The sequence below is a fragment of the Dreissena polymorpha genome, chromosome 5 (assembly GCF_020536995.1).
Source record: "Dreissena polymorpha isolate Duluth1 chromosome 5, UMN_Dpol_1.0, whole genome shotgun sequence".
NCBI lineage: Eukaryota > Metazoa > Mollusca > Bivalvia > Myida > Dreissenidae > Dreissena > Dreissena polymorpha.
Genome location: NC_068359.1, coordinates 659,854 through 672,170, shown reverse-complemented (window position 1 = coordinate 672,170; position 12,317 = coordinate 659,854). Strand labels below are relative to the sequence as shown.

General features: G+C 33.6%; 1 protein-coding gene and 1 long non-coding RNA gene across 3 annotated transcripts; one reads left to right on the top strand and one right to left on the bottom strand.

Annotated features, from left to right (window-relative positions):
* Nucleotides 1–1,707: 1,707 nt before the first annotated feature.
* On the bottom strand, nucleotides 1,708–4,375 carry LOC127881926 (uncharacterized). The gene is made up of 3 exons (XR_008050335.1): nucleotides 4,151–4,375; nucleotides 3,883–4,016; nucleotides 1,708–3,316 (listed from the first exon to the last, which is right to left on the bottom strand). It is a non-coding gene; the product is annotated as an uncharacterized LOC127881926 (long non-coding RNA).
* Nucleotides 4,376–4,496: 121 nt separating this feature from the next.
* On the top strand, nucleotides 4,497–11,827 carry LOC127881925 (barrier-to-autointegration factor-like). 2 transcript variants are annotated; one of them, XM_052430145.1, is made up of 3 exons: nucleotides 4,497–4,664; nucleotides 10,101–10,261; nucleotides 10,833–11,827. In XM_052430145.1, exons 2-3 carry the CDS (start codon nucleotides 10,136–10,138, stop codon nucleotides 10,977–10,979), a joined length of 273 nt encoding a protein of 90 aa, XP_052286105.1. In that variant the 5' UTR covers nucleotides 4,497–4,664; nucleotides 10,101–10,135; the 3' UTR covers nucleotides 10,980–11,827. The 2 variants fall into 2 exon arrangements, with proteins under 2 accessions (XP_052286105.1, XP_052286106.1); XM_052430146.1 differs by lacking the exon at nucleotides 4,497–4,664 and adding an exon at nucleotides 7,791–7,920.
* Nucleotides 11,828–12,317: the final 490 nt, after the last annotated feature.

The window sequence follows — 12,317 nt, the reverse complement described above, 5'->3', positions numbered from 1 at the left end:
CCCACCCCCCCCATTTTTTTTAAACATTTATAAATTACCTCACCCCACATTATACCCCCCTCTCACCCCAACCCCCCTACCCCCCCCCCCACCCCCAACCCCCCCCCCAAAAAAAAATTTTTTTTTTTTAAACATCTAATAAATTACCACACCCCACATTATACCCTATCTCACCCCACCCCCCTACCCCAACCCCCCCAAAAAAAAACACCCCCCCAAAAAAAAATATATATATTTTTTTAACTCTTATAAATTACCACACCCCACATTATACCCCCCTCTCACCCCCACCCCCCCCCCCAAATTTTTTTTTTGTTAAACATCTAATAAATTAACCCACCCACATTATACCCCCTCTCACCCCCCCACCCCCCACCCCCCAATTTTTTTAAACATCTTATAAATTACCACACCCCACATTATACCCCCTCTCACCCCCACCCCCCCACCCCCCATTTTTTAAACGTCTAATAAATTACCACACCCCACATTATACCCTCTCTCACTCCCCCCTTGATCATGACTGGCAGATGACCCCCAATTGATTTTCAGGTCACTAGGTCAAAGGTCAAGGTCACAGTGACTCAAAATAGTACAATGGTTTCCGGATGATAACTTACATAAGGTCACACAATGGCTGCCACTACAACTGACAGCCCATATGGGGGGGCATGCATGTTTTACAAACAGCCCTTGTTGACATTTGTTTCCAACTGCTAAGTCTGAGGTGGTTCTGTTTTAGGCAGACTAACTCAGATTTTGCTTTCATGTTACTTTTGTTTAAGTATGTTAGATAATTGTTAAATTACTAAGCCGCTTAAATTTGGAATATCTATACTTTGGGAACCGGTGTGGTTTCCTCTGGGCGTTTCTCGTGGCGGTTTTTTGCCACCCAGATATGTCACATATAAATATATGTGTTTTTCATATTTGACATATTATGGTTTATGTTTACATCACATATAAGAAAATGATGTTTTATACTAGACATACTTTGGATGTCTCAGTTTTGGCATAAATAAATGCCCATATTCAGCATAATCCATCTTGTGTCTTTATATGTTTCATACTAGTCCAACCACACCAACCCCTCCTATACTACTTGTGGTTGTTCTGCATTTCTGGATCTGAACATACCATAAATGGTATTTTATACAGTCATAAAATCTTTTATGGAACTGATTAGATCTTTTGTTGATAATGGCCAAAAAGCCGCATCTTAAACTAAGGTTAATATAATTTGGTAGTTATTAACCTGACATTAGAGTACATTCTACAAATTGACATGACGCCTTATCAGTGATCGCTCCGCCCACTTAATCACGTGGCTCAGCGGGAAGAAAACCTAGACAAGCTAACACCAAAATGGCTTCTTTGCCATAGACTGCATATAGATTTACGCGATATTCCGGATGATTTTATGGACATGTTTAACACCATATTACACTTGTAAAGGGGTTGATGCCATTGAGTCATTCTGCAAATGCAAAAAAATATACGATTAAAGAGAACATCAGCTATTTATAACGGGTAAATCGGTACATTAAACACGCTCTCAAACGCTTGCGCACTTACCGAAATCGAACCCGTTATTACGTGTAATGGTGGTAAATGGTGCAATAAATTAACACTTCACCGGTATTAACCCGTGTTATTAACAAAATTATTACCGAAGCATTCCCCCCCCACCCGTGTATTTGACACGAAATAGCGCTTTATAACTGGGAATTTGGTGAAGTTTTACGCGCTTTCTGACGCCGGGTGGGTACCTCAATCCCACATGTAATTGCGTATAAAAGTGATATTAATCATATTAAACATTGCTTATGGGACATTTATCAATCACTATAATATAAAGCGCAAAAACAACACAGTAAGTTTGGTCATTGTCTGATATAAAATTAGCGTTGTACGAAATGGAATACGGTCAGGCTATAATAAATAAATAAGGCTACCAATATCAGACGCTCGCGCAGGTACCGACTTCCCCGAAGTTACCACATTTATTGGTTAACTAATATCAGTAATAATAACTCTTTTACAATAGCATTTATCGATACGTCTTTATTAAAATAATAACAAAATGGTTTTCACTTGTTTCTGACACACACAGAAACGCGATTTTCAACGGGGATTTCGTAAAGTTACATGAATTGGGTACCAAAATTCTCAATTATTTTACATGCACACGTGACATAATACATACTTAATAATGCTTAGTTATTGCTTATATGACATTTCAAGTTTGTTAAATAAATTAATGTTCTATAAAGGGGATCTCAGTAATTTTGAAGCTTCCACTCGCTCTTGTCAAGACCGCATTGCCGCGTTGGAAATGGTATAAATTTAATTCATCTAACTTATCTTTCTGGATACCAAATGTCAGAGTTGCATTAACCCTTTTTACACCGTTTTTGCCATATTTCATTTCCGTTTTTTAGTCCGAACAAAATAAACGAAACTCGTTTAAAAAATGAGATCTAGGCATTCGAGCTCTTAGTGTGGATTAAAAGCGTTTATTGGTGACACCACATGAGTGCAAATGTGTAGATACCGTTAATAAGATAATATATCACATGTCACCTTCAAATAACATGTATGATGTCAATTAAGTGCATTACTATCAGAGTAATAAAACACAGCACGAATTAGGCTTCATGCTGGGTTTTATTTCTCTTTAAGTAATGCAGATGAACCTCGCTTCTGACCTAGTAACTGATAAAACTATTTAAAAAAATGAAATATGTGATAATCAGATCGATAACATAAACTATTTAAACCTGCTAGTATATCCGATAAAAATATATTATAATTGTCTTTGACAGTGTTGACGTTCAGTTGTTCGTGGTGACGACCGCATGTATTTATACATCTCTTACACTTCTCAAGATCTCTTATCGGCTTTGGAAACGATATAAATTAAATGTCACCAACTAATCTTTCAAGATATCGATTGTCCGAGTTACATAATCCCCATTGACACCGTTTAACCATTTTTAATCGTTTTTTTTAAAGAGAAAAACATTAGAAACTCGTTTGAATAAAAGTGAACCTAAACATGTAGCTTGTCTAGAAAATGGCGGACAGGTCGTTGCTAACGAGTGCGCCCGATTAATCGATCGCTGATTGGTGGATCAATTCTAGTGGGCGGAGCGATCATAGATAACGCGTCATGTCAATAGCACGGTTCAACCAATCAATAGGCAGCTTGGCCATTTTGTTTTATCGTTGAAGGAGGAAAGGCTTGTTTCTATCAACAGCTAACCTCCTCCTCCCCACCTGCCGCCTTGAGTTTGGTTTTTTCACTGTGATGTACCTGTAAAGTTAACCATAACAACTTAAGATATTTTGTATTGTATTGTTCGATTTTATGTCAAAATTATGGTTTGTCAAGAACTCGCTTAATGATGCCACTTATGTTTACCTCATGTGTCCATACTAGTGTTACCGTTTAACGTTGTTGATCAATACAACATGCCAAGGGGCAGAGTTTGGTTGTTTTTTGTTTTTGTTTTGTTTTTTTACTGTGATGTACCTGTATTATAGTGTATAATTAACCTTAACAACTTAATACATTTTGTATTGTATTGTTCGAATTTATGTCAAAATTATAGTTTGTCAAAAACTCACTTAATGAAGCCACTTATGTTTACCTCATATTTCCGTAGTGTTACAGTTTAACGTTGTTGATACAACATGCCAAGTTGCATTTTCGTCACAACTTTGAACTGTGTTGTAACATTCATTATACATGTAACTTGATCTGCGGTTTTTTGCCACCCAGATATGTCACATATAAAAATATGTTTTTTTTCATATTTGACATATTATGGTTTATGTTTACATCACATATAAGAAAATAATGTTTTATATTATACATACTTAGGATGTCTCAGTTTTGGCATAAATAAATGCCCATATTCAGCATAATCCATCTTGTGTCTTTATATATGTCATACTAGTCCAACCACACCGGTCCCTCCTATACTACTTGTGGTTGTTCTGCATTTCTGGATCTAAACAGACCATAAATAAATAATATCACGGATTTTTTTTATAAAAAAGAACTGTTTACAACTTCAATTTCGATGTCTTCTTCATTTCTAATCATGAAAATACATGTTATTTTTTTAATGCACATGCAACTTACTTCACTATGGTAACATCGGATAAATTGAAACCTATTCAATGTATCAATATTGACGACATTACAACGAATAGTCACACCCATAGCTTTCTAAAGTTACAGTTTAATACATGCACCTATTGTTTTCCAATGCGTTTTTAATAAAATCAATTGAACATGTTTAATAAATATACCGCTTAGGCATAATTGATTTCCATACATTTAAATGAAGATCTTTTCTGTTACATATGTAACTCATACAAATGAAGGTGTTATCAATAATTTTAACAAAAGTAGTCAGCTCTAATACTTGGACGCATAATGTAAGCGGTTATCTTGTACGACCTTAACTCGTATCAGTCACTTCATTGTACGGGCAAACTTTGATCCAGCCATGTATAACACAACGAACACATATTGGGAAAGATTTCATTTTGACAGTGATTAATAGTCGAGATTTGTATCACACGATTGCTGCTCTCTCTGCTTCTTAAGTCTGTTACAAAAAGTTAGACAATCGGTGATTTGGTGTACAAAGGTACGTTATATAATTTATAATTTACACACTTTACATGAATATGAATAAACAACTGTGTGATTGGTGTTTTATATACCCTAATTAAACAGACAGCTTCAGAATTAGCGGTACATGTATGTCGTGATTATTCCGTATGCATTACTCATTTTGTCAAAATAATCTCTTATCATCGATTTTTTAGACATGTTCGTTTCTTCATCTTTTGATGCTTAATTATATCCTCGTCTGATTAGAGAGAATGAAAGATTTTCATATTTAGACAATTGCCAATTTATTTCTTTAGTAAAAGAATTAACAATGTCATATTAAAGGGGCCTTTTCACAGATTTTGGCATTTTTTAACTTATTCATTAAATGCTTTATATTGATAAATGTAAACATTGGATCGTAAAAGCTCCAGTAAAAAATCAAGAATAAAATTTAAAAAAGGAAAAGAACATTGCCCGGAGCAGGTTTCGAACCAGTGACCCCTGGAGTCCTGCCAGAGTCCTGAAGTAAAAACGCTTTAGCCTACTGAGCTATTCCGCCGTGTACACATACTTGACGTATTTTATACCTTATATAAGCAATCTTCGTAGTCTCACAAAATTTAACGACAAAAACAGAACTCTCCAAATTATTCAATCGTTTCGCGTTGCAACGCTTTATAATTTTTAGGTTTTAAAATCGTCAAAAGATGCATATAATGGCTATATTAGACCATGGTAAATGTTCAGTATTACTGTTTCCTCACAAATATCATAACTAAAACGAAAATTTGCGAATCTGAAACAACTTTTTTCATTTTTGTCAATTTACCAAAGCGTGAAAAGATCCCTTTAAGAGTCATAATACAGTTTACAAGACATGTATATTGCTCATAAAGTACATGTACACAACCTAAATAAATCCGGCTTAATAACTCAGAATAAATACGTTTATTTTGTTTATCTGCAGTGAATATATAATTTAGTATTGTTAAAGTTTGCCGTTATTATAACACTATTGTATGATAGCAACATGAGGCATTCGAATTTGGATAAGTACAGTACAAACCGGCACACTTCTTAAATTGTAAATTACTTAATTATGTGTGTATATTTGAAACATTTTTTAAAAGTTATGTGATATGATACACACGCACATATGTAACGCTACATGTGTATTTCAGTTTAATGTTTAAGTAATTACAAAAATATATAGAAGTTTAGAATGTAAATAGTAAGGAAATCCACAGTTAAGACACTCTGGATCAGCAGACGATTTATTTCATAAAATAACGGAGGAATCCGCATTCTATACATAGATGGTGACGTCACTACGTTATTGTCACCTCTATACTTAGACGCATCACGCACCTCCATTTGGAGGCATTTATGACTACGACACAAAGAAGTCCGCGGATGAATGAAGAATTTGCTTTATAAGTAAACATTCATGTTATGATTTAAAAGTTAAGTATTATTTTGTTCAGTCTTACGGTCTTATGTTAGTATCACTTATAATTTTCGTTAGTTTTCAACGATTTCGCTCTTTATTCATTTTTTTAAAACAGTACTTTCACTTTCGTTTGTATAACAACATGTATCCTTTATCGACGAAAGTTTGCAATGAAATAACGTTTTCAAAACCGCTTAAAAAGTTTTAGAAGATGTGTCTGATGCATGTTTTGAAAAGACACAATGTCATACCTATATTGCCGACTAGTATGGGAACAATTTGATATTTCAAGTGGCTCCATTTGCATGCAAGAGAAGTTCAAATTGACTTGTTCAGTTTGTTAAATTTTGACACCCTTATTATATATTTTTTTATAAATGCCTGATAGATTTCTTGCTTTAAATAATTGAAATCATTGAAAAATTTAGTAAAAGCACCGCATTGATGTTCTATGATGGTCATTTTTAGTGGAATAGTATGTTACAATAAAAAAATTATAACTATTGTATTAATGAATTTCGATTAAATGTCATTTTTAAATGGGTTAGTAATTCATTATATGAGATAGGCACATTATATAGTTGAAAAATAAATAACACTTTAATGATTTACGATAGTGAAATAAAGTAGCATAGAATATGTTGCAGGTCATAAAATGTAAAACTGGAGTTCAAACTCAGAAGAAGCTTTACAAATATTTTACACTGACAACACTGTTGATTTTCCAAAAAAAAAATCCTTCCTGCCCTAGTTTTTTGGGGAAAATTTAAATATTATAAATATCATTGAGTTAAATTATTAAAATATCAATATGTTTTGATTACATTAGCTTATAATAGTATTATTTTATTAATAATGAAATACTTTGCAAGAAAAGTCCAATTCTGTTTTAATAAGTATTAATTATCTGCTGTATTAGTTGTTCCTCATGCCCCACTGTCCCCAGTCTTCTCACAGTCTTCTCACCTATACAGGTTAGGGCATCCAAAACTGATAATAGGGCCTTAAATGGCACCTTCTTGACACAACCCTTACTTGCCATGTATTCTTGTCTGGATTTCTATTAGTACTTTTTAAACAAAATAGTGAAAAAATATTTTATTTTCCATTGATATAAAAATTAAAAAAAACATAATTAGAAATAATTATTAAAAGAAAGTAGAGTAGACCCACAATTGGTAAACATTATTTGTTGGCAAAATCAAGAACTTTGATTGCTTATTCATTTGAAGACCAATTGAATTTTAAAATATGAAAACCCTCTTAATACAGAAAGGAGACAAGTTATTAGTAACTATTAAATTAATAGCAAGTTATCTCCTTTTGTGTGAGTGAAATGAAATAGCCTAAGGGCAGATTTGCTTCATTGTCACTTTCAGAGACATAACACTGCATGCATATTATTACCAATTAAGGCTTAGGGGCCAGATTTATGACCCTAGAAACCACACTAGTTCTGTTTGTCATTCTGCCTATCAAATAGATATATCAATAGATCAGTGAAATCATTTATTATGGTTGTTTTTAGGGAAGCCTCAAACAAATTTTACCAATTAAATAGATCTAATTAGTAAAGACCGGTGTGACACAATGGTACCCCTCGCAGATTACCAATCGGGACTCCTCGGACAATTCCGCCATAACGGCGATCGTCTTATCCGATGTTTGACGGAAAGGGCCGAGAATGTGCGATTGTCCTCAATCTGTTTACAGTTGTCGCCCTTGTGTGCGGTTTTCCAAAATATTGCGCGCAAATAGTCTTAAAATATCAATGACTTTTTGCTGACAAGTGAAAACGAAAACAATCTCAGCTGTGTCTTGGAAAGTTAATTATCGGGTAAATCGAACATTTTCTTTGATACGTATGTATGAAATTATTATATATCTACAATATACATGTATTATTTTGTAGATTATTTTTCTGTAGGCATTTCTATCTATCGATATATTTTACTTTTTCCAAACAATACAATAGACAACACAAGTTTTATCGTAAATATGTCATACGTTCTAAAATAAGCGGGTTCAAAATCTACAGGGAATTATTTAAAATACCTATGTCTGTTTCTTGACGTAACATATTTCCGGGTTTGGGGTGACTGTAAATGGCGTAACTTCTCTAAGTTTTCGGACACTTATATTTTCGGACGACCAAAATTGTACACAAAATAATTATTTTTCGTGATCCAAAATTTTCGGAAAAAACGGGGTTTCGTCAAAAATTAATTACTACATTTCCGGACAGTTTATTTTAATTGATTTTTAGCAGAATTCTGCCTTGCTCCGCTTACGTGGTTACACTTCTATCTTGCAGGGCTTTTTTTCCTCCTTTATGAGTGGCCGTGGAAGGACATTTCACAATTTTGAAAAGGAAAATTCACAAACCTAACATGGCCGTGAATTTTTATAAAATGGGCCGTTTTTCACAATTTAAATAATTTCACGACTCAGTTTTTCACAATTTTAAGAAGTTCGCGACTCAATTTTTCACAATTTTGAAAAGTTCGCGACTCAATTTGTCACAATTTTGAAAAGATTGCAACTCATTTTTTCACAATTTTGAAAAGTTCGCGACTCATTTTTTCACAAAGTAAGGGGGCCAGGGCCGCTTCACAAAGTCAGGAAAAAAAGCCCTGTCTTGGATTAAGGTCCAGGGTTTTTTTTAGAAAAAGGGGAAGACGCTGGGTAAAAGAGGAAAATCGAGCGCGAAAAAGACATATTTGGGGAAAAAATAAAAACTGTTCATTTCAATGTCTATAACTCGCCTACAGACTTCAGGTTTTTTTTTAGAAAAAGAGACATGTCTCTGACCTTTTTGTTCTTAAACACATGAACAAGTATGATATTAAAGTCAAAGTCCTAAATAAAGTTGCAGGGGTAGATCTAATAATGGGAAATGTTTTCAACTGGGGCCGGGGAACGATTTCAATATTGAGATTTCAATTTCATGATAAATGGGTTGACGATCTAGATCTGCTACAGTATTGGAAGAGAAAGGGGCGGTAGCTGCTGATTGTCTACTTTCACTTTCACAATAATCCGACAGTATTAATCGATGTTGATTACATGTACCTCCGAATCCTGCTGGGTTTCAACTGTTTTTGATGATTCATTCTTAAAAAATGCGTCAACGCAATTAATATTTTCCGAGTCCGAACGTTTTATTTTGTTCGTGTATGAACGCCAATTGTGAGACTTTTTTTCTGTTTTAACGTTTATACCCATCTTGGCTTTCACATAACCCGGATGAAAACTCAACTGGTTTCCGGTAATTAATTGACGAATCACCCTTCTCGCGCAAGACCGAAATCCAGTAAAATAGTCACATGATTAATACGATTAGTTGCCCGGTTTCCATGACGTAATTTAAGAGCTATATATAGAATCACTGGGATACCCAGATTTGAGTGTTTGTCGGGAGAGAGAGAGAGCGAGATCGTTGTACATGGTACAAATAGGAGAAGTGTCGACTTCCCAAAAGAAAGAAAAAAACATTTCTTTGAGGGTAAAATATTATATTTTGGTGAAAAATTATATTTTTGGAGGGAAAATGGTAGTTTTAGGGGAAAAATTTTGGTAGGGGAAGACGCTGATTATCGGCGTCACTTTCTTAGTAAAAGAAACCCCTGACTGGTCATAAAACCTGGCTGGCCAAGGCCTTAAGTTATTAGACCATTAAATTTTGCATTATTGGTTAAATAACTATGTATATTTGTAAAAGACAATTTTTTCATCCGACAGTTTGAATTAAAGCATATACAATGTATTATGAAAGGTAATTTATTCTCTACTGAGTCCAAAAACTTAGTGTGAATAGGGTTGTCAAAATTCATCAACCATCACACTTTTTTTCAATAACCACTCTGAAAGCTTATAATTAAATTATAATACTAATAACATTATTTATGAATTTGGTGTGTTTATTTTATTTGGAAATTTATAATGTTACTAATTAAATCAAGATTTAAAGACATCTTTACACCTAAGAGTAACAAATGTTTGCATTATGTGTTTCAGGTCATTTATAAAGAAAGTAGATAAGATTGCACAAAATGGCATACACATCACAGAAGCACAGAAATTTCGTCGCTGAGCCGATGGGAGACAAGCCAGTCACAGAACTAGCTGGCATTGGTGACGTTCTGGGCGGCAAGCTGGAAGAAGCAGGCTTTGATAGGGTACTCATGACACTGACATTTGTCACATCTAGCCCTAGCCTGCAATTCCTATACATACGTTGATAACATTTTACATAGGGCAATAAGATTTTAAAATTTATATAGGCAGGCCAAGAACGTTTTTGATTTTTTTTAATTTTTTTTTTGAGGGGAAAATGAAATCTAGGGGGAAAATTTACCAGCTGAGGGGAACAAAAAATCGGAGGGGAAAGGGACGATTTACGGCGGGTCACAAAGAAGGGAAAAAAACCTGTATAAGCTGTTTGATTTGAATCTTATTAAGTTTATTCCCCTGTGATCCACACTTTTTTAGTTATTGCCCTAAAATGTAGCTGACAAAACCTTGAAGAGGTGTTAGTCAAGATTTTTTCAAAGCTCTGGTTACCATGTTTTATACATGTATAACACAAGCATCTGGTAAAATACCTTGCAGCATAGTAGGTATTAATTTTCACTTTCTGTGTTGAATATAAATCACATAATTAAACCTTGTGTTACCATTTGCCTTATTAGTCCTGTTAAATACTGTTATGGCGCTGAAACAACAATAAAACATACAATGATGTTCCAGGCTTATAAGGTGTTGGGCCAGTACCTAGTGTTCGGAAAGGACGAGAAGCGGTTCAAGGAATGGCTCAAAAATACGACAGAGGCCATCAAGAAAGAGCAGAATGATTGCTTTGGATGCCTCAAGGAATGGTGCGACCGGTTCTTGTAGACATGAAGCTGGAAAATGGAATACGATTTCATTTCAGTGTTGTTCTTTTTTAAAAATAATTTATTGTTATTAGGATGTAATGTTTATCAGTAATCAGCTAATTTACGATGTAATTTATATAGCATCAGCTTGATAACTGCAACTTGGTTTGTCATGCACCTTATTCATGGTATTGTGCGCAGTACTCTTTTGTTTATGTCAGCTTGTATCAATACAGAATCTTTTAGATTGTCTATAAAGAGATTGCCAGTATTTGATTTTAACTAAACTAACTGTTCATATGTGCACATGACTTATTGAAATAAACCCCGTTTGGTTTGGTACTATTCAACAATGTTGCATTGTAAATGTTATAGCCTTAAAACATGGTAGAAGTTTGTTTTAATGTTAATGCTGGAGTACTTAGAACAATAAGGAGACTGAAATATGCGTGACACTTTTAAGTATATGCTTTATTCAGCACTTAATATTTAACACAAAAGCAATTTTTAACTACACTTGGAGACTTTTCTAACGCATCACTTAATCATATCAATATACAATATACAATCGTTAATTGGATTAGCAAGTGTATATAACAAGATAACAGCTATTGTATAAAGGGGTACTTATGGTGCAATATACAGGCCCATTAATCAGAATTGATGGGATTAGGTGACATCTTTGAAAGGGGATAGTCATTCATAAGATGAGATTAGCACATTATCATACAAAAACATTTTTATATAGTTTATCACTGTTTTAATTATTATTAATAAATTGCTTTGAATTTACCTTTTTTTAATTCATAAAGTTATTAATTTTTCCTTAAATTCCACAAATTCATTTAATAAAAACGGGTAATTGTGTTTTGTGTTTCTTATATCAATAAGTTTTTATTACATTTGCTAATAAATTATATTATTAATAATGTGCAAGGAAAGTTCAATTCTGTTTTAATTAGTCTAAATGAGTTATTAGTAAAAAATAAAATATCAGTGACATCCAATAATTTGATAATCAACATATGAATGCATGAAAAAAATGTTGACAGTTACAAAGTAAATATTTATTTATCATATTTAACTGTTACAAGGAAAACAGTTTCGAAATTAATTTAAATTTGATTTAACCATTTTTCAATTCACCAATTGACCATATTTAATTGGATAAAAAACAACAAACACTACAATTGCACAACCCTGCCCAGGTTAACTCAAACTGAAATAAGGTGTTAATTGTGTATTCAAAACGGATCTTGATTACACATTATTCTTGGTTGCATTTGTGTTGAGCAACATGTATAAGATACTCATTAAGATTTTGAGGATATTCCATGTATTCCACTAGTACACCAAC